The sequence below is a fragment of the Bactrocera dorsalis genome, chromosome 1, assembly GCF_023373825.1.
Source record: "Bactrocera dorsalis isolate Fly_Bdor chromosome 1, ASM2337382v1, whole genome shotgun sequence".
Classification (NCBI taxonomy): Eukaryota; Metazoa; Arthropoda; class Insecta; order Diptera; family Tephritidae; genus Bactrocera; species Bactrocera dorsalis.
In genome coordinates, this window is record NC_064303.1 from 20,221,755 (window position 1) to 20,244,370 (window position 22,616).

Sequence of the window (22,616 nt, forward strand, 5' to 3'; positions counted from 1 at the left end):
TCTATCACTTCGAACTGCGGAGGAATGGTTTCGACGATTCAGAGCGGGTGAAAACGACACCATGGATAAGTCACCCGGCGGAAGACCTGTGACGACGAATACCGATCATGAAAAACATCGAGTAAGACCGGCATCGTGACATCGCTCAGAAGATAGAAGTTAGTCAGCAAACCATTTTAAACCATCTGCAGAAGGCTGGATATACAGAAAAGTTTGATGTTTGGATGCCGCATGATTTGACGCAAAAAAACCTTCTGGACCGAATAAACGCCCGGGCTATGCTGCTAAAACGGAACGAACTCGACCCATTTTTGAAGCGGATGCTGACTGGCGACGAAAAATGGATCACATACGACAATATCAAGTGAAAACGGTCATGTTCGAAGGCCGGTGAATCGTCCCAAACAGTGGCCAAGCCGGGATTGACGGCCAGGAAGGTTTTACTGTGTGTTTGATGGCATTGGAAGGGAATCATCCACTATGAGCTGCTCCCATATGGCCAGACGCTTAATTCTACCATCTACTTCGAACAACTAGACCACTTGAAGCAAGCGACCGACCAGAATTATCCAACAGGAAGGGTGTAGTGTTCCAACAAGACAACGCCAGAACACGCACTTCGTTGGTGACTCGTCAGAAGCTACGGGAGCACGGATGGGAGGTTTTATCGCATCCATCATATAGCTCGGACATAGCGCCAAGTGATTACCATCTGTTCCTGTCTATGGCGAACGCCCTTGTTGGTGTAAAGTTGAACTCAAAAGAGGCTTGTGAAAAATGGCTGTTCGAGCAAATAAGGAAGAGGGCTTCTACGAGGGGGTATTATGAAGTTTCCGTCTACATGGAAACAGATTATCGAACGAAACGGCGTATATTTGAACTAAATCCGATCACTCTAACACTTTTTATAAAGTATTGTATAAATAGCAAAAAAAAGCGGAAGGGAGATATTTGACAACTTAATATATAAGACAGGCCTAAATAAAAATCTTACCTTAAAATCAGACAGCGATGCCATTAAATCATCCAACTCTTTAGTTGCTGACGATGCATAACCCGATGGCGGCGCTTGATTTGGTAAATAAATATCATTCTGTACGATTTCCTTTTCAACAATGCCAACTAAAAAAAATAAGGAAATATAATTAATATTACACAGGTTGAGAGTTGTTTATCGCGGTTTATTTTACCAGGGCCTTCCGGCGCAAGTGTCTCAGTTTTGGTCTCACGAACTGTAATGCTAACGTGTCGTCCAGGCGTCGGCGACTTGGTAAGGCTACTATTTTAAAGAAATATAATATTGCAATTAATGTAAATATAAATCGAAACAAAAGTATATAAGTAGTTACCCGTTAGGTACAGCATAGTTTGAGGCGTTATCCATTTCACTAAGGAGGCTATCAATTGTTGGCCGTTCATCGCTGGAATTGTAGGTATTATACTTTGAGTTTGAGTTGTAACTCGTTGGCACTATGTTTTCTGCGAAAAAATGCAAAAATGTGTAAGTTTTATCTGTATTTAATATTGCAAAATCTTTACATTTTCAAATAAACCTTTCAAACCTCAAAATAAACCTTTTTACACAATTCTTTTTTTTTTTTGCAAATTATTAGTATACATATAAATACTTAATGTCTCCGTTCCTATGACAATCAGGTCAATGTTACAGAAAGAAATTCATTTCTAGCTAAAGACCGTCAACACAGTAGTAAAATGCATCCCTAACAAGTAATGAAGGGCTAAGTTCGGGCGCAACCGAACATTTTATACTCTTGCAACTTAACTTGCAAGGCCAGGGAAATACTTTTAGGTGTAAAACCAATCATATAGAGTAAAGTCAGGTGGATGTTCAAAAATATCATATCATATCAGGGGCTAGGCCAAGTTTTCGCTCAAATTTATCTATTTTAGGCATAAAGATACACTGTTATGAGTACAACATGCTCTCTTATTTTAATTGAGATAACTCACATATTGGCGGATATACGAGTACGAGGTATGACAATTAAGTAATGAGACTGATTCCATAAAAACCGTATATTTGAAAATTATTCTACAATTCTGCCATCCCCTTCAAAGTAGTCCCCTTGGGCAGCTATACAGCGATTCCAGCGCGTTTTCCATGCTTCGTAACATTTCTGGAACGCTTCGACTGGGATGTCCGCGAGTACCCTCGTCACGGCCGCCTCGATGTCCGTATCGACTCAAAATGAGTTCCTTTGACCACCGATTTTGTTTTAGGAAACAAAAAAGTCACAGGGTGACATGTCGGGCGAATAAGGCGGCTGTTGCAACACGGCGATCCCTTTAGAGGCCAAATACTGGGACACGCTGAGGGCGGTGTGGCGCGGCGCGTTGTCGTGATGAAGGATCCAGTTACGAGCGATGTCTGGGCGCACCCTGTTGACTCGTTTTCGCAATCTTTCGAGTACTTGGCAATAGTAGACTTGATTCACAGTTTTCCCCGGTGGAACGAATTCTTTGTGGACGATTCCACGGCTATCAGAAAAGGCAATAGTCATCGTTTTCACCTTCAACTTGATCATGCGAACTTTTTTCGGGCGGGGGACGTGCGGAGACCACCATTGTGAGCTTTGGTGTTTGGCTTCCGGGTCTAAGAGCACTATCATCATACACTCTTACAATTTTAGCGTACGTTACCAAAGCTGTTTCGCCTAATCTGGCGCAAAATTTTATCGTGACGCGTTGCTCTTGATTTCGTTCTTCCATTTTCGTGACGAGCACTACAAACACACGTCTACTCAACTTGACGCAACAGGCGAACTAAACAAGCTAGAGTGATGGTGCATATATCAGTGAAGAGGGGAGGGAGCCGGAAAAAGAGAAAGGGTAAGGTCACAGGTTTACCACAAGCGCGGCAATAAAATCAGTCTCATTACTTAATTGTCAAACCTCGTAATTGTTAAGTATTCAAGTTCTTTTTGAGTTAATGATATAAAATGTTGTTGATTTGCTGTTAATATTTCGGTAATGCTGCTAGGTTAACAGCGAGTTCATACTGGTTGCGTAATCCAGGCTTTCTTTGGGTCTTCACTTTATTGAAGCTTGCAATTTAAATAGTGTATGAATTAGAAGCATTACAGCGCAGAAAATATACTTTTTTACAGAAAGGTTGTTTTCTAATACTGTTAACATATTTCCTCTAGATTCCGTGCAAGCACTACCTTACAACGTAACTTCATTCCTAAGCGATCCCTCTCCTTCATATTGTATAACGTTATAGGTTATAGACGAAAGTTAGTGAATGTAGCATTGGTCGGTTTATGTAAGGAGTCTTCAACGCGTTAAGCTCAATAGATTGATAACTTGAAAGTTTAGAATAAACTGCTTAGCAACATAAACTAAAAAAGTTTTCCAATTTTCATGCAAAAGAGATTTAAATATTGAGATTACTTTTTGTAATGATACTTTAAGATATCTGTTTTGTATTATTTATGCAAAATTGTTTTGTAAAACTATTTACCTTTTTTTTCATAATTACTATTATATCTGGCATTACTCAAATCTTCCAATAGCGAATCCAGTTCAGACAGATTTTTCGAGTTTTGTTGCACGGGCGAACCATTGTAAGCACCGCCGGTTCGTCCAAGTGTTCCCTGATTTTGATAACTATATGACTGCCCCACGGGTGACGATCCGATGCTGCTGCCCAAACCATTGTAGCCGCCAACACTTCGAGTTGGCGAAGGCGCTGTTCTTGTTTCGGTAACGCTGTAGTGTTCTTGATGCACTACCTGCATTGAAAACCATATAAAAAGAATATTTAAAATATATTTAAGCTTCTTATAAAGTTCATTAAATATTTTCAAACACTTACCGGTGGCGGCGCTGCTTTACCACGCAAACTGCCATAGCCTGAGCTATCGCCATAATTAATATTTGAGGTATTGTACTGTGGTGGACGATTGCCGGGCACGCTGCTCTGCAGATCGGCGAGGAGTGCGTCTGAAAATAAATGTAAAAAAAAATAATTAATGAAACGCATAAAATTAAAAAAATCTATATTTCTATAAAGGGATTTGTTATTATTTCTCCCACTTAAGTTATCATAATCGCCGTGACTCATATTTTCCTGTACACAAAAGAATAATAATTAAACGTTTAAATATGTAGCTTCAACTTTTTAACTGATAGAGTAGAAATAACTGCAGTGGCGACAAAAACTGAACGCAAACCTGTCAACGATGACTGTGGCAATTTGTTTATCTTTTAGCTGCTACATTCCATCATAACAGTTTACATGAAGAAACTGTCATCAAAAAAGCTTGGACGTGCAATTGTGAAAGCTATTAGATTTGAGCTTTGCTTATTCTATTTTCCACATATGGATTTAGTTCTCATGGAAAAAATTGTATTCGCTCACAATTTTAGTTCACGTCTTTAAATAAAAAAATTCTGTTATATTTAAAATTAACTTTTTTGTAAGATCTTCATAATTTGTTTTATGTTTTATTCATTTCTGAATACATAGCTTATTCGCACAGTCAGTATTGCCGACCACTTTCGCCTTTATTTGTTTTGCTCTACGCTTTTGATAGCGTGTTATCAGTAGATACCTGTTCGTGTGGCTTGAGTAAGCGGTCGTTTATTTTGGTTCGCTTATGATTTTTTGCGTTCATTTCAGTTATACTATAGTTTTTGTAACGTAATATAAAATATTTCTAATTCGTAATTAATTTTTAGGAAGCTATATATGTATACAAATAAATATACATATTCATATACATATGTACATATGTAGTTAAACAAGTTACGCTCATTCTGATTTCATAGCGAATTATCTCATAAATGGCATTTGTGACGAACATCTTCTAACTATTTCAAAGTTCGATTGCGATCGGAGCTTCGAGCTTATAATCATTATACCCTGAACAGGGTCTATTACACTATAACACCCAGAAGGAAGCGTCGGAGACACTTTAAATTATATATATAAATGCTCAGTATGTTAAGCTGAGTCGATTTAGCCATCTCCGTCTATCCGTATATATATGAACTAGTCCTTCAAACGTCATTTTCTCTTCAAGAAGCTGCTCATTTGTCGGAACTGCCGATATCGAACCACAATAACATATAGCTGCCATACAAGCTGAACGATCGGAATCAAGTTCTTGTATGGAAAACTTTTGAATTTGACAAGATATATTCACGAAATTTGGTACAAATTATTTTCTAAGCCAACAATGTAATATACGAAGATATTGTTCAGTTCGGCTCACTATATCATATAGCTGCCATACAAACTGGACATATAGTTACTAAAAGAAATGCACCTGTGAAGGGTATATTAGCTTCGTTGCAGCCGAAGTTAACGTTTTTTCTTGTTTTAATAAGAATTGTTCATGGTTGCAGAATAGGCCTCATGAAATTACAAACATCGGAGTATGTAATGTAAAGACAACATTTAGCCCAAGTAATACAAATATATTTGAAAACTCAATCCAATACGTTGATTATTTACAATATTTTTTCATAATTTGCATGAAAATATCTAAATAATACATAATGGATCTTACACTAACAACAATCAATATCAAACAATATACGCAATAGCAATCTTAAAATCCTCTATGAAACCACGAGTAAATTATTTTAATATTAAGTTATGTAAAATATTAGTATACATTAATTAAATTTGTGTATCTACATATTTACATTTTTATTTTTAAAATACAATAAATATTTATGTAATTTGGTTTCTGGCACACCAAATGAAGGCATGGTTGAAATGGTTGGCGCGTGATTTGTAACGTAGACTGGGGCTTCATTATGCATATTTCTACATGTTTGTGGTATCTGCTGAAAATTGAATTCTATAAGTGGGCATAAGATGATACTAAAGTGGTTTCTTTTACCATAAATTTCTAATTAAACTAAATAAATCTAAAATTTGTCTTTTTCTTCAAAATTGCTTTTTTTTCGGCGACGACTTCGTTGAATCTGAGCGCAACAAAAAGTCGCTGGACCACAACGTATATGAAAGCATTTCGAATTCATGCAATTTTTTGTCATTGCATTAACGTTCCAAAAGCATTAATTCCTATTAATAATATTTCCCAATTTCGAGATAGTTGAGGAAAATGATTAAATACGAGTCCAAAATTATGGAGCACGTAATTTTATTAACTGACTCTTACGTCTTTCCATGCTTTAATATTCTAAAAACTCAAATGTTCTCGGAAATGAACTGGACTGGTCTTGAATGATAGAATCATGCCTAGTACGGGTTTTTATACATAACTAAATAGCTCCAAACAATTCATGTAACATAAACTTTGCACAGAGCTTTCTTATACCGAAATACTGTTAATTAAAAGTCGAGCATGATCTTTGAGCATCTCCATTTTAGCACAACTTCATTTTAAGTCTAATCAAAATGATTTTGTGGATTAAAGTATAAACCAGAATCTACAAACAATCATTCAGTTGGACGTTCCGATCTTTACAGATATTACCAAATCGTTAAGAGTAGTTACTTGGCAAGGAGCGAGGCTCAAAAGACACTCGTCCAGACACTTTATGGTATCAGCAATGTTTCAACCAACCTGGTATAATACATTTTCTCACTAGACCAGACATTAGAGAAGCAGTCTAAGCTCATTAAAACACACAGTTTACCTTAATCTACAATATTTTAAGAGAACTTAAAAACTTAATTTTAAAAGAACTTAATTTTTGACACAAAAGAAAGAGCTAAGTTCAAGTGTAACCGAAAATTTCATACTCTTGCAACTTGTAGCCATCAAAGCCGGCAAAACTTCATACTAAACAAGTAAGGCCTAAGTTTATACTCTTACAACTTTCAAGCATCAAATGCAGGGAAATACTTCAAAGTGTAAAATTCAGACCAGAAGATCGAAATCCCAGCAATTTTATATATACTATACATACATATACTATATATAACTCATTCATTGCCAGGCACATAAGATTTGATAGAAAAACGAAAATCAGTATATGTATTATATGTTAGTTGGAGTAGTATCAGCCTACTTTAACTATTTTTTTCCAGTACCACATACTATTAACATGCCGCATACAATAAATCCAATCATATAGAGTAAAGTCAGCCGGATGTTCAAAAATCCTGATATTTCTTATATGGGGGTTAAGTCAAGTTTGCGCTCAAATTCATCTATTTTAGGCACAATGATACACTGTAAAATACGCTCTCCCATTTTTATTGAGATAACTCACTTCTTGGCCGATATACTATGCGGTACAAAGTCGCCCGGAATTATTTAAGTATAATCGAAAATGTTTATTTAAGTATATGGGGTTTAGGGAAGCATAGACCCGATTCAACCAATTTTTGATATATGTACAGCAATACTTTTGCCAGGAAAGGATTCTCTCTGAATTTGAATTGTATATCCCATACGTTGACCGATTCGATCATAAGTCAACTATAGACATTGGGGTCGAGCATTCGGTACCTAGGGGCTTGAACAGTGTTAGAGCAATTTTAAGTCATAAAAAGTCGCTAAAGGATTGTTCGTGGAAAGTTTTATTCCGTTATATTAACTGCTTCTTGATTTGTGTAATGGAAAGTGAGGAATCAAGTGGAATTTAAATTGTGCTATACTGGAAATAGGTTGTCAGATTTCGCTGTGATAATGCAATACATATAAAAGGAATGCTACGTATTAAATTTTGTACGGTTGGTCGGGACCAGAGATATGAGATTTCACCAAAAGGCCACGCACATCGTCGAATTTTCTTATATCATCTTAAGAGTAAAACTGTATGTCTCTGGTGTATTTAGTTATTGCGCTTTTGGTATTTTTTGACAGTACCGTTATGGGGGTCCATTTTTCACACTGTGATATAGCAATATAAAAGGAGTGCTACTACATACTAAATTTAATTTCCTCCTCTGAATCCGCCACTGTATGATAATAAACATTATTTGATTTTGATGGGCCTGTTGAATGTAAGAATAGTGTGTGATCTCAACCATTTCCTTGGAGATTCCACAGTTATCTTGCCATATTTTGTGAAGATATACTCAAAAATTTTTCCATACAAAAGCATGATTTTGATTGTTCAAGTTTTATGGACAGCTATATGCTTAAATGGTCCGATATAGGCGTGACTGGCGAAATTTCAGATTGATATCTCAAACAGAGGGTTCGCTATAAATATATGTACAGATTGACATGGCTAAATCTTTTTAGCTGTCATTATAATCATATATATACATACATACATATATGAATATATTTTATAGAGCCTCCGATGTTTTCTTCTAGGTGTTACAAAACCTCGTAGCAAACTTAATATCTCTGTTCAGAGTATAAAAGTAATTTTTTTTAGAAATATTCAAGCGCCATTCAATCACAATACTGTATAACTACTATGTGGATAATGGCAAAAACAATACAAATATTTAGGCAAATAGCTGCATTCAAATAATATAATAGTGATCATACTTCAGGACAGTGCTTAAAAATTTTAATGGTCAAATCTATACACAGTTGCATCCGAAACACTTAAATATATATAATCAAAGTTTCGACTTTTGTTCATCACGATTCAGAATTCAGCTAGGAGCTGGATATATGTTGTGTTGTGTTATTTTATGTTATGTTATGTTATGTTCTGTTAGACTTAACCTTTTAAGTTTATGTATTTTGCATATATTCTACTATATCTAACTTCAAGGTAGATATGTATGCTTTACAGGTTCAAGTAGAAATGGAATCTAATTAATTATGACTTAATAGCATATGCAAATATTATTACCAGCAACAAAATGTATCAATGATATATAAATTCGAACACGTTTTTACGGCAATCGTAATACATTACTACTGTACTATATAGTAGTCAGTATGTACAAGAATATATGCTTTGAATGTAAACATTAGAGCGGATCGATTTTTCCTATTATATAAAATCGCGTTTGCGGGCAATATTCTACGGATCTTTCTGAGCAACTTTGCGTAAGAGAATATGAATATAAAACTGGTTTTAAGATAGCGATTTTTTAGGTGGAGTTAAATTTTTCGAAATAAAAAAAATTTAGCCTAGAGTTTGTGAGATATCCGATTGAATACATTTAATTTTAATTTGAATTTTAATTTGAATTTTAATTGTAATTTAATACATACACCTATGTATTGATCAATAGAAGCATTTGTTCGGAATCGGCGCTTAATTCAGGGGTCAGTAGGGTAATCTAGCCTGTTTTTTTGACATTTTTTTCATAGAAATTTTTATTCTACAATAGAATTTGTTTCACATATCATGAGGTGCATCGTGGAGTTTATAACAAATTTTTTCGGAATTTTTTGATGACATCTGTCGGAGAAATGGCTGGGTGAATGAGATGCGTTTTTTCACTGGCGGACACGATTTCTCATGTTTGGATCATCTGAAACACAAAAACCCAATTTATTCTTAAAAAGTACGTGAATGGTTATCGTTCCTACTAGAATCATGAAAAAATGTTGATAAATAAAAAATTAATTAATTTTTTTTTTTTTAATTTTCCCCATTTTTTTTATGTAAATAAATTTTGTCATAACATTGTCAATTAATTGTAAAAAAAAATATAGGGACGATAGCCAGGCATTTTGTGAACATTTAAAAAAAATTAAGCAAATCGGTTGAGTAGTTCGACCGCAAACGCGTTTAAAGTTTGAAGTGTGCACTTCGAGCGCTCCGAACGTCGAGCGAAATTATTATTTTTGCCCCTTTTTCGAAACCTTCCAATGGTAAAGTGGGTTTCTACATTAATTCTAAGGGTATAAGGGAACAGAAAATGCAAAAAAAAAATTTCAAAAAATATTACCCCTTCAAATTAAACTGTTCTCTAATGCTTAAACATGACAGTGAAAATAAAGAAAATGGGACAATAGACCCATATTCTATTAGGTGTAATTGTTCAGAATGAACCGTAGAATATTTCCACAATAAAACAACAAAAATCGACCCGCTCTAGTGTACATACGTTACAATATTGTGCTGTCATTCAATGAAAGTGAACTTACCTAAACGCCTTTCGAACTCGCCCACTTTGAAAGCATCATTTGGTGGACTTAAAATCGATGACGAGTATAGCTTAGAAGACATTCTCATTTAAGGAAATCACTGTAAATATATTCACGCGTTGGTGGATAACACTATGAATTAACGGTTATAAACGAAATATTTCGAAACCGCGAGCATAATAAGCAGAAAACCTGTATTTCACAATATCATACATGGAATTAGAAGAATATTTAACGAACCTTTAAAAAAAATGTTAGTAAGTCTGTTTGAATAGCGCACAGCTGGCCAATTGTAGGATAGGGTTACATGTTAACGACTTGAAACACTTTCCGCAAATGGTCACAAGGTGAAACACTCACAAAGTACAAAATATGAAGAACGCCAACAAATTCACTTAATTATCTCAATTTGGCGAAACTCAGAAACTTTAAATATTTTCTAGCATCATCAGTTGACATACAACGCAAAAGCTGTTAATGTTCAATACCGCAAACAAAAGCAACAATGATTATGTTATAAGAAGAATAGAAAATATGCGAACTTTTTGCGTTCTAAAGCTTATCTACTTAATTGGGATTAAGCTGGTTAGCATTCAATCCTCCCACATGAGCTATACCACATGGTATTTATATGCATACATTATGTAAGTACATACATACGTAACTGCACTTAGATAGCCATTTGGTCGGTATGTAAAAAGTGGATTAAGGCTGATTAGTAACTAACGCAACAGTGCCGCACAACTCGCTTGAAATGCACACATATGGAGATTAATATGTTTTTTATGGTTATAGCTATTAAGTTTTTTATTATTATTTATTTATTAAAGTTATTTTATTAATGCAAATGTACAGCAGTGATATTATTCATTCAGCGAATTTAAATTGAAATGGACCAATTTGCTTGACATCATGTTGCCAGAATACCAGTAAAATATGGCAGATCAAACAATATTTATAGTGAACTTAAATTATTTACATTATTTAGTTGTTAATATTGTATAAGTATTAGGTTGTCAAATATCTCCCTTCCGCTTTTTTGTCTTTTGAATTTCGAGAATATGTATAAAGCGCTACAGAGCTCGTATCTGGCAACACTATACATCTTTAAAAGGTCTTGACATAACCAACAAACGACGCTATGCATGATTTGGATGTCGCGTTCAACAGTTATGGACGTGTAAATATGGAGTTCACTTAAGCCGAAATTCGCGCTATTTTAAAATTTTCCTTCGTTAAAGGAAAATCCGCTAGAGAAACATTCCGTGAGATGGGGATGGTATGGATGGTGTTTTGGGGGATTTTATTCTATCACTTCGAACTGCGGAAGAATGGTTTCGACGATTCAGAGCGGGTGAAAACGACACCATGGATAAGCCAGCCGGCGGAAGACCTGTGACGACGAATACCGATCAAATCATGGAAAACATCGAGTTAGACCGACATGTGGCATCTCGTGACATCGCCCAGAAGATGGGAGTTAGTCACCAAACCATTTTAAACCATCTGCAGAAGGCTGGATACACAAAAAAGCTTGATGTTTGGGTGCCGCATGATTTGACGCCTCCTAGACCGAATCAATGCCTGCGATATGCCGCTGACACGGAACGAACTCGACCCATTTTTGAAGCGGATGGTGACTGGCGACGAAAAATGGATCACATACGACAATATAAAGCAAAAACGTGGTCGTGGTCGAAGGCCGGTGAATCGTCCCAAACAGTGGCTAAGCCGGATTCGACGGCCAGGAAGGTTTTGCTGTGTGTTTGGTGGGATTTGAAGGGAATCATCTACTCTGAGCAGCTCCCATATGGGACGCTTCTACTGCGAACAACTGGACCGCTTGAGGCAGGTGATCGATCAGAAGCGTCCAGAATTGGCGAACAGGAAGGGTGTAGTGTTCTACCAGGACAATGCCAGACCACACACACGTCAGAAGCTACACTTTACAAATACAAAATATTCCTTGCAATAACTTGATTTTGAAATTTTGATCGTTCAGTTTATATGGCAGCTAATGCTATACTGAACCGATCAGAATAATTTCTTCGGAAATTGGACGAGTGTATAATTTCAAATCGATATCTCAATAACAGAAGGACTTTTCGCATGGATAAAGACGGACGTACTTGGCTAAATCGACAAAACTTATCACTCTGATCATTTATATACCTTATAGGGATATAGGGACCCTGACATTTTCTGGGCTAGAATCCTATCCCAACTTCAGCGAGTTTTTATGCTTCGGACAGTTTCGGAGTTATTTTCACGAACCCACGCGTCATCACCAGTAACGATGTGTCTGAATGTAGGTTGCTCAGCTACGTTTTTAATAACGCTTTTACGCCCTCTACTTGACGTCGTTTTGCAAAAGATTCAGGTAACTTGATGCCAACTCGACGATGTTTTTCGACTGTTTTTTTTTTTGTTTAACTTATTCGATGTTATTGTCATTAACAGAGGTGGATGACTCTTGATGCAAGTTTTTGCCTTGTCTTGTGTCACACAAATACTTGTGTTTGTGATAAAGTACACTCCTCAAAACACTTTTGTAACATTTTCAACGATTCCACAGCCGGAATTTCATTGGAGGAAGCAAACTCTTTGTTCAATGTTTTCTTTGTACCAATCTAGGGGAAATATGTTGATTCGGTTTATGCGCGCAGTTTAAATAGACCAGTCTGAATCAAATTTGAGACGAGTTGAAATCCGGGTGATTTTATGTCTGTGTGCCTGTTTGACCGTCCTTCAGTTTGTGCAAACTGTAACCTAAGTAAAAATTGAAACTTGGTGTGCGCGCTCCTTAGCAAAAATTGATGAAATCGGATAATAAGCCCGCTCCCTCTTCATAAAACGGTCCTATTAAAACCTACTAGAAGCGAAATAAATCAATAACCATCCACCCTTTTCTAGAGGATAACATATATCTCGAGACCCGAACAACCAGATATTTATCAATGGTGAGTTGAATCGGGTCAATACTTCTCTTAGCCACCACATACCTAAGAGAAAGCGGGTATTTCTTATAACGGTACATATTGTTCTTAGAATGGATAAAATCGGGTAAGCCCCCTGGACCCCATATAACAAACAGACCTTATGTACCTGAAGATACAATAATTATCTGGCTCTAATCCTTGCAAGTTGCAAGAGTGTGAAACTTGAACCCGAACTTAGCTCTTCCTTTTTGGTTTTAATTAAGTTTTTTCTACTAATTATAATGAATTGGCTAATTTTGTTTAGCTCAGTAATGTAAATTGTGAATGAATTAGTTGGGATGTTTTTGTTCTTTTGTCAAGTAAAAAATGGAAAACTTTTACAAGGTATTACAGAGCGTTTATGTAATGTCATATAATGAGGCAACTTTTAAGTGAGAAAATAGAACGGTATTAGTTGGAAACTTCTCACTTTTCAAAAGCGATATTATTAGTGACTTAATATGGTTTAGGTGCATGATAATAGTATTTAACTATTGATAGTTATTTTATCTTTAATTCTCTCTAATTCTTTCTTTTCTCTTTGAACTTTGAACAATTATACCAGAAATAAATCATATAATTATATTAGAATTAGATATCGAGCATTGAGTATTTTTCAAGTAAGAAGAAATAGATGTATTTATTAATAGAAAATAGTAATTTTTTTAATTTTTTTAAGGGTTTATAATTTAGAGAAAATTTTATCAACTCAATCGCCTATCTAACAATTATCTATAGGTCCGAGTGAAATAACGCAATCCATATTTAAGAAATAAATTTGCAAAAAAAAGTATTTCTTTACTTTGAAACCCTAGTCCATCCCTTAAGAATCTCTTTCCTATCTTCCAGTCAGAAAATGTCTAATGAAATAATTATTACATTATTATCAACATAATAAAAAAGAGCGTATAGACGCGCTTAAAATGAAATCAAAAATTTAAAATCAATTTAATATTAATTATTAATTATTATTTAAATGAAGCCACCCTACTGCGAAACAACGAAAACCATATGTGATGCTCATAATTTTTATTTAATATCTATTATACCACCTTACACTTGAGGACTTTTTCAATTAAGCAAAAAGCTTTCAAATATTGACGATCAATTACCACACAATGACAACAAAAACAACACGCGAATAATCTGCAACCACACCAATCACAACAATTAGAATAACATAAACAAACGATGGAAGATTATACACAACCACAACAAACAATGCGCTATTCAAATACCGAGCGTAATAAAAAAGAAACAAAGTTCGCAAACACGAGGTGCCGAGCGATGTGTTGCATTATTCGCGAAGCGTAAATAAAAACATTGCGCTACGAGTACGTACGAGCAGTGAGAAGTATCGGCAAAAACAAAAGCGGATAATCGAACACCTGTCTAAGCACGAATGGTAACAGCAAATGGCCTAGAATACAGAGGTCGTCTGACCGGCTGATTTACAAGCGCTGTTATATGGTTCATTGTATGTGCGTATAAAATATGTTTTATACATATGTATGTATGTATATACATATATGTTTGTGTACATACATATGTACATATGTGCGCGGAGCACAGAAGCTATGTATTAGGCGGCGAAATCGCGTTGGCGAAAAACGTCGGTGACGGAGTTCTAATGTTGTAATATGGAAAAAGAAGTAGGCAGAATTGGGAAATGTTATTTCACAGACGGAAGCGAAAATTAGGCGGCACACCCACCTTCTAAATTCATTTGATATGAATGGATTTATGAGTTTGTTTGTGTGCATGCATTACGAAAACTCACGCAAATATTAAATGTATAGAAAGTGGCACACATAAGTATTTGGATTTATGAATTTATTTTTGGCGTGACGACCGCAAAGATTTCAAAATCGATTGAGAATTTCCATGCCAACTACACAAAAAATAAAAAAAAACCAATTACCCAATATACTATCGTTAGCAGTTGGAAAAAAAAAATCGTCGAAAGTGCCAGAGAATCAGAGCGCCTCACACATTTCATTGGCTTGGGTGGCGGCATTTCGAGGTTATTAAAGAAAATGTATTTTCTTACATACATATGTACATATGTATGTATGTATGTAACTTTCGCCGAAGTCGATCCATTTCTTATAGTAACTAGGTCTTTTTGAATCTAGCGCCCCCTGGTGGCGCCATCTATATGTCGACTGGTGCGTTAGAATCTGCTATCTTTATCGATTGTCCAGTGAGAATTTCATGACATTTCATCGATTGGAAGTGAAGTTATTGCGTTTTAAGTGTCAGTGCGTCATCGTAAATTCGTGTGCTCGCCTCAGGAAATGTTTTTCTAGTTCTAATCAAGTTGTTTGATTTAACAACCATCAAGTCGAATAAAAATTACTAAAAATGGATAAAATATATTTTATGAAGATCTTTATCAAGTTTTTGATGGCCACTTTATATGCTATAGAACTCCGATCCGAACATTTTGTTCGGATATCGTATCATGGACAATAATTTATGCCAAATTTCACGAAGATATTCTATATAATAATACAGTTTTCACACAGGAACTTAATTTTGACCGGACAGTTTGTATGACAGCTATATATATGCTATTGTAGACCGACCTTGGACAATTTGTGCGGATATCGTAGCGTTGCCTTGGACAATGCGTGCTAAGTTTCGTGAAGATAATTTGTCATAACATATAATTTTTCATACAAGACCTTGATTTTAGCCGGTCAGTTTATATGGCAACTATTTGCTACAGTGCTGCAATACAGATGGTTCGGACAAATGAGAAGCTTCTTGGAAAGAAACGTGCATGTGCAGGATTTCCGTTCGTTTCTCAAAAATTGTGGGATTATTTCGTGTATGAACAGACTAAGGAACATAGCTAAAACGACAAAGCTCGTCACTCTGATTATTTGTACATATATTTACGTATAGGGTCTCCGAGCTTTTTTCAAGGTGTTACAACCTTCTTGGCAACTAAGTTCCCGCTGTATGTCAATAGATGGTTCCAACAGTTAGTCTTGATTGCCATCTCGATTTTGTCATATCCAAAACTTGATACATATTTGAAAAAGAAAGTGGGTTTCCACATTAATCATTTGCGGAAAGTGTTGATATTTTTCTTACAATCGAAGAAATTGGCTGCTGAAGCACATCAGGAACTCCAAAATGGTTATAGAGGTGCTGCCACAAGTGAAAGAATGTGCCGTAATTAGTTTCATTGTTTCAAAGACAGTGATGTCGATATTAATAACCGTTTGCGTGAAGGAAGGCCAAAACCCTTCAAAGACGGAGACGTTGCTCCATGAGGAACTGTGTTAAGTGCAAGAGGAGCTTGCTTCAGCATTGAAAGTCCTTTCAAAACGACTACATGTGTCAGAAACTGGAGAGAACTGTGCGAGAATCGTTCTCAATACAAGTAGAGGCACGAAAAAATTATTCTGTTGCATGACAACGCTCAGTCTCAGCTTGCCAAGCCCGTTAAAACCCACCTGGAAACGCTGAAATGGAAAGTTCTTCCGGACACGCCATTTTTTTCAGATATTGCACCGTCCGATTATCATCTGGCTTAGAAGCAGTGCCACTCAAAAAACGGGCATCGAAAATTAGCTTGATGCTTGCATAGCATTACAAAGAGAACAGTTTTATCATAATGTTATTCGAGTTTTGTCCGAAAGATGAGAAAAAGTTGTGACGAATGATGGGCAACAACACTTGTAACGATTCTCTTGTAATAAAATTATATTGTTATTAAAAAAAACAACGAGAACTATTGCGCGTCTCATATGATATTAAAAGGATTAGAGAAAAGAGTCTTAAGACTGACAAATATATTGCTAAATACATAACAATAATGTCTCTATGCCATTTGCAATGCAAAAACTAAGAAGAAAACATATTTTTGAAAACAAAATTATATTTAAACTGCATATTTTCTTATCACAAGTGTAACATTAAATGACTGCGTACGAATGCAAGCTAGAGAAAAATATACATATGTATGTAAGTAAATATAAGTACGCCCTATGTATGTATGTACATATGTACTATGTGTGCAGCGCGCCTTAATCAATCAACTCAATTTAACTGAACTCTATGTCTGTCTGCCTGTCATGACGATGAAGATGCGGTTGCACATTGTGCCGAGGGCGGTTAAAAATTCTAGCGAAGATTGTTATTTATATTAATTGCAGTTTGTACTTTTATTTATTATAGTAAACGTCATATTTATAGCACACAAGAGGCAAAAGTTATTGACATTCAGTTGCAGCAGCAGAACAGCTTGTAGTGGCATTACTGTGTTAATTGTTTTTGCTATTATTGTTATGCTTAATAATTGTTGTTGCACAAACAATAATTTTTCACAGCACATAGTCGGACATGGTAAGGCATAATGCACACTTGCACACATGCACTCGCAGGCAGATGCGCACTGCTGAACAGATGCGATGAGAACACAGCTGATGTTGCACACACACACACGGATAACTTATTACAAGAAAAAAAAATATAGAAAAATAAGAAAAATTGCATAAAGCAAAGGTAAACCGACTTGAGGTATTTAATATTGATTGAAAATGTATTTGCGATTTTCGTAAAATTTCTGTTTATTATGCTTTCACGGTATATGTCTTCGTTATAATTGTTGGTATTGCTATTATACGCGCGTACGTTCTCAACACGATTTCACGCATTGTGCTATTTACCTCAGGCAGAAAAAAAAAATTTTAAATATATTCTAATATATAAAATGAAAAATTTCACAAAAAATATCTTTCGGTTTGCTACGCGCTTGCAAAATCTCGATGGCAACTAAACGCGCATGCTATCGAACTAGCGCCACAGACGCGCGCCAAGCAAGCAGAGCAGCTGTTGTATTGAGCACAGCAGGCTCACTCACTCAATCAATAATTCACTCGTTTCGAGAACCACTCCAACACATGATTTTAATTATAAGAATTATATTTTGTGCGCTCTAACATGAGTGAGCACTCTATGTTGATCTACGGGTTATTTTCATAAATCGTTTTGCTCCAAAATTCACTTTTTGAAATGCGAGAAAAACTCGTCTACATACTCATCTAGCCGAATATCACTCATTCACATGTTCACTACCTGCAGGCTGCAGCTTCCGAAATCGTCTTCCTTTTAACCGTTGCTGAAAATGTTGAAAAAGCAACAGACACTTATTTCCACATGTGGCACTCGTTGACGCCGAGCTCACCTTGATCATTGCGAACGCCGCGTACAATGAGAAAAACAAAACCAAAACAGCAACAACAAATACATAGGTATATATAGAAAACGAAAACATATCAGTATGCCAGATTTTCTACTTAATACGGGGGCGAACTACTATGGGGCAAGGTTGATGATTAAGCAAGTAAATATATTCATTAAGTTTTTTTTACAAAAAGCGGGTTATTTTTTAATATAAAGTCCTATCATGCCATAAGATATTTTAATATTTGAGTTTATAGTTTTTACAACTCAAAGGGGTTAGGCGAGTTTGAAAATTTCAAAAAATCGATTTTTTTGCTTACTTTATTAAATTCTACAATACCTCTAGAATATTGTCCTAAATTTTAAAGTTGATCTGAGTAATAATCTCGGAGATATAGCCTTGAGAATTTGTGCGCTCGAGGCTAGCTGCGCTAAGTCTTTAACCGTCTTTAAACGAGTTTTTTTCGAAACTGTGTTTTTGAAGTCGGTGAACATTTCTCGAAAAGTTATCGACTGATTTAGTTCGTATTGTGAACACGTTTTTAAAATGGCATTATCTAGTTATTGAACGAAGGATTTTTTCTTGTTTCATTATAACATCACGGCGAGAGCACTTTTTTGTTAGACACCCAGGAAAATGAGGTCTCAACGGCTGAATTTTCAACATTTTTGTATCGAAATTTCAGGAGATATTGTTCAAATATGTATCTTTGATATAACATATTATATTTTTCAAATATACATATAATTGCTTATATTTAAAAAAATCGTAAAAATACCTTTTTTGTATCTCTGAAACCCACCTAACCCCTTAAACTGAGCCTTCGTGTTTCATGTAAACCATGTAATGGTTTTTTTATACCCAGAACAGGGTATATTAAATGTGTCACGAAGTTTGTAACACCCAGAAGGAAACGTCGGATACCTTAAAAATATATACTTATATACTTATGTAAATGATCAGCATGATAAGCTGAGTTGTTTTTGGCCATGTTCTTCCAATTGTACACCTATCCGTATGTCTTTATATGTATATCCCTTATGTCCCTTAGTTTTTTAGAAAAATCGTTTTTTCACCCAAGTAGCTGCTTATTTGTCGGAACCGCCGAAATCGCAAAACTATCATACCAAAGGTCCCATGAAATTTGGCCAAGATTATTCGGACAATCTGCGAAGAAAGTGTTTAAATCGTACTACTATGGAATCTAGCTGCCACACAAAGTATCCTATCAAAATCAATTTTTTTTTGTATGGAATATTTTGTATTTGTTAAGTGTACAATTCAATCGAAGTTAACAGTTTTTCTTTTTTTACATTAAAATTTTTCCAGGAATTTGCATTTGACGAGTTTAAGACTCTTATATTACGCTAATCTAATACCGTATGCACAAGTTATTAATACTATGTTCCCACCAAAAATTTTGAAATTGATTAGATTACATTTAAACTCTTCACTAATCAACCCGTTCTCACTGTCGTTGGACAGATGATAAAACAGCTGTACTTGCCATTCAAACATTCAAATCGCTTAATATTTATTAAAAGAAAACATTGTCATACTATATAGTATTTTATAATAAAAGTTGTCTTCTTTTAAATATTTTCAATAGAATGATCGAATTTTTTTTCATTTGGGAAGGCGATTTTCTGGTGAAATTAGATTCATTGCTTTAAAAATTTGTTTGTTAAAATTTTTTCTCTTCGAAGTGTCTAAATCGGCTGTGATAATGTAATAGATTTCCAATGCTGACAAGTAGATGGCGCAAAATCAGAGTCGAACAGAGAGATTTAGCGTGAATAAGTTTCAAATCAATTCGATGAAGTAGTTTTGAACTCTCATATTTGTATGGCGAAATATTGATAAATTTATAGGATTAGTGGGATAAACTACTCAACAGTCGAAATCGTGTGAATAAGTGTGAGTCTGAACATGGTATAAGGTTATATTAAGCAAGATTTATAGCAGGAATCGCCACACTTTCTAAACATTTGCTCTTCACATGAGCTCTGCTCAATTACCAACGTAAATAGTGTTCCCAATATTTCGACTTTTGTGCAGTTAACACACAACATCTTCTAACTGTATTTGGTATGAATACTTTGTTTATGATGTAACTGTAGTAATTAAGTACGCCTGACTATTGCCTATCCTCAGAATGTACGCTGTTTCTTCTTTGGAGCAAATTTTTTTCGAATTCATGATTAAATATGTAAGAAGAGATTCGGCTGGCTCTATTATAGAAAGTATGAAAACTGCAGTTTCACTTAAATAAGCCTCAAACACGAACAAATCACTCCTAGAACTGAAAAAAAAATGCGTTCTTCAAAAACTTTTGTCACTATTTCAGTAATATCAACAATTTAGATAAAAAAAAAAACATATACATACATACTTATATTGAGGCAGATATCATGATTTTAGTTATAAAATTGATTTTTCAACCGGTATATTATTCTGAAAACTTTTTTTTTACATATTAAGTACGTATGGGAATTTTTGGCTTCAAACCCAGTTTACTCGTTTTTTTAGGTTGACAATACGTATGCGAAGTTTCATTTATCTTAGATATGTAGGTATTAGGGTGTTTCTTTTTTTATTAAACTATTATTTTTTTTCACTCCCGTCACGAAATTTCCTTGGAAATGCCCAAAAAAATTCCCTGAAAATTTTAGCCCTTATTATTAACATTAAGAACTGGACCAATGCATGTAAAAATTCTCCATAGAAAATACACTACAATTGTGAGTTTTCATCTTTAAATTCCTACAGACCAGAAGTATTTTATGGCATCGCTTTGACTTTCGACGCATATTTCTCAGAATTTCTCACTCTACAAAAGTGCCCAGTGCAACAAAGTCGTAACTCACACCGGCGATGTAGTACAGGGCTCTAAACTCGATTTTTCCAAGAATTTCGCATTTTTTTGTATATATATCTCGTAAATGACAGGAGCTACAGAAAAAATTTACATGACAAATTTGTAGGAAATTTTTATTTGCTATAAAAAAAGATCCGAGGTCAAAATCGTATCATTAATACTTCTCGAGTTATTCAGCTTTTTAAGTTATCAACTTATCATTCGATTTGAGCATTGCATTTACCAATTAGTTGCACTGTCATGCGGCTGCTTAGAATTTTCAGCATATCTGGCTAACGTGTGATGCTACGACGAATGAATGAGTCATTTGACTTTGACTAAATTTAGCAACCAAAAACAAACAAAAACTAAAAATCGACTGAACGAAAAACTAATTTACGACGACGACAATAAATTCGAAAAATAAAAAGAAAACACAAAGCAAAAAACATGAAAATTGTGTGATTTTTTTTGCCACACACAAACATTGAATAGTAATATTTCAATTGTGCAAAAAGTTTGTGCAAGCCAGCACCACTCAGAAGTCAACATTTCTTTTAAATATGGGTAAATTTAAACAAATGTGAGATATTGAAAGAGACTTCAAAATAATATACCTACAATTAAAAAATATAAACGAGATATTATATAAAAAATAAATAAGAAAAAACGATAACTTCGGTTGCATCTAAGCTGCAAGTACCCTTCACGAATAAGTTGCCCTGTTGATTTTAATTGTTTAATAGTGATCCGCTGTGAACAATTTCCTCGGCTGTTAAAGCTGTGCCTTCGTGCCCAAATCGTGCCAAATTTCGTGATGATATCTTGTCAAATAATATTTTTCCATACAAAAACTTTATTTTCATCGTTAAATTCAGGAATAAAGGGATGTCCAACTTATTCCAGTGTGAAAGCGCTTCAAAACGAGCGTTTTTTATAATATTTTCCATTATGGCTAGATTAGACAAAATAATAATTTTTGGGCATTTAAATCTCTTTATCTCTGGTTAAATATGTATGGCAGCTCTACGCTATAGTTGTCCGATCTACCTTGTCTTTACCTTAGTTAACAATCCGGTTTTCGTGAATTTCATGAAGATATCTCGCCAAAAAATGTTTTCAATACTAGGACTTGTTTTTCATCGTTTAGTTTATATGGTAGCTCTATGCTATAGAGGTCCGATATCGGAGGTTCCGAGCAGCTTCTTGGGGAGAAAAGAACGTGTGCAAAAATTCAGTTCTATGTCTCGAAAATTGAGGGATTAGTTTCTGCATATACTGACAGAGGGACATGGCTAAATCAACTCAACTCCTTTATATGAAATTTATAACAGTAGTTTATAACAATATTTATACTTTCATTTCCTTAACACCGTTCACAAGTTTTTTGTTTGTTTAAGCGCCCCTAACAAACGCTAGCGTCAATATTCGATAACAGGTGCTCACGTAAACACAAATACAGTTCGAATATTCTTCAAAATTCATGTGGGTTGGATTTTATTATAATTGACAAATGTCAATTGATCAATAAAAATCTGATTGGCTTAAACGATGCACAATTGCGT

General features: G+C 35.0%; 1 protein-coding gene across 6 annotated transcripts in view; it reads right to left on the minus strand.

Annotated features, from left to right (window-relative positions):
- LOC105224055 (leupaxin) overlaps nt 1-22,616 on the minus strand; it is a 69,443-nt gene that overhangs the window by 20,736 nt on the left and 26,091 nt on the right. For 2 of the 6 annotated variants that reach the window (XM_049449391.1, XM_049449385.1), the window contains 5 exons: nt 3,839-3,966; nt 3,485-3,755; nt 1,350-1,479; nt 1,191-1,279; nt 995-1,122 (listed from right to left, as the gene is read on the minus strand). In XM_049449391.1, the coding sequence (XP_049305348.1) occupies nt 995-1,122; nt 1,191-1,279; nt 1,350-1,479; nt 3,485-3,755; nt 3,839-3,966 (746 nt within the window). Of the gene's footprint in view, nt 1-994; nt 1,123-1,190; nt 1,280-1,349; nt 1,480-3,484; nt 3,756-3,838; nt 3,967-4,059; nt 4,189-10,016; nt 10,117-17,676; nt 17,698-22,616 lie in introns of those variants that run through there. The other 4 variants (XM_049449387.1, XM_049449379.1, XM_049449394.1 and 1 more) reach the window with 4 other exon arrangements.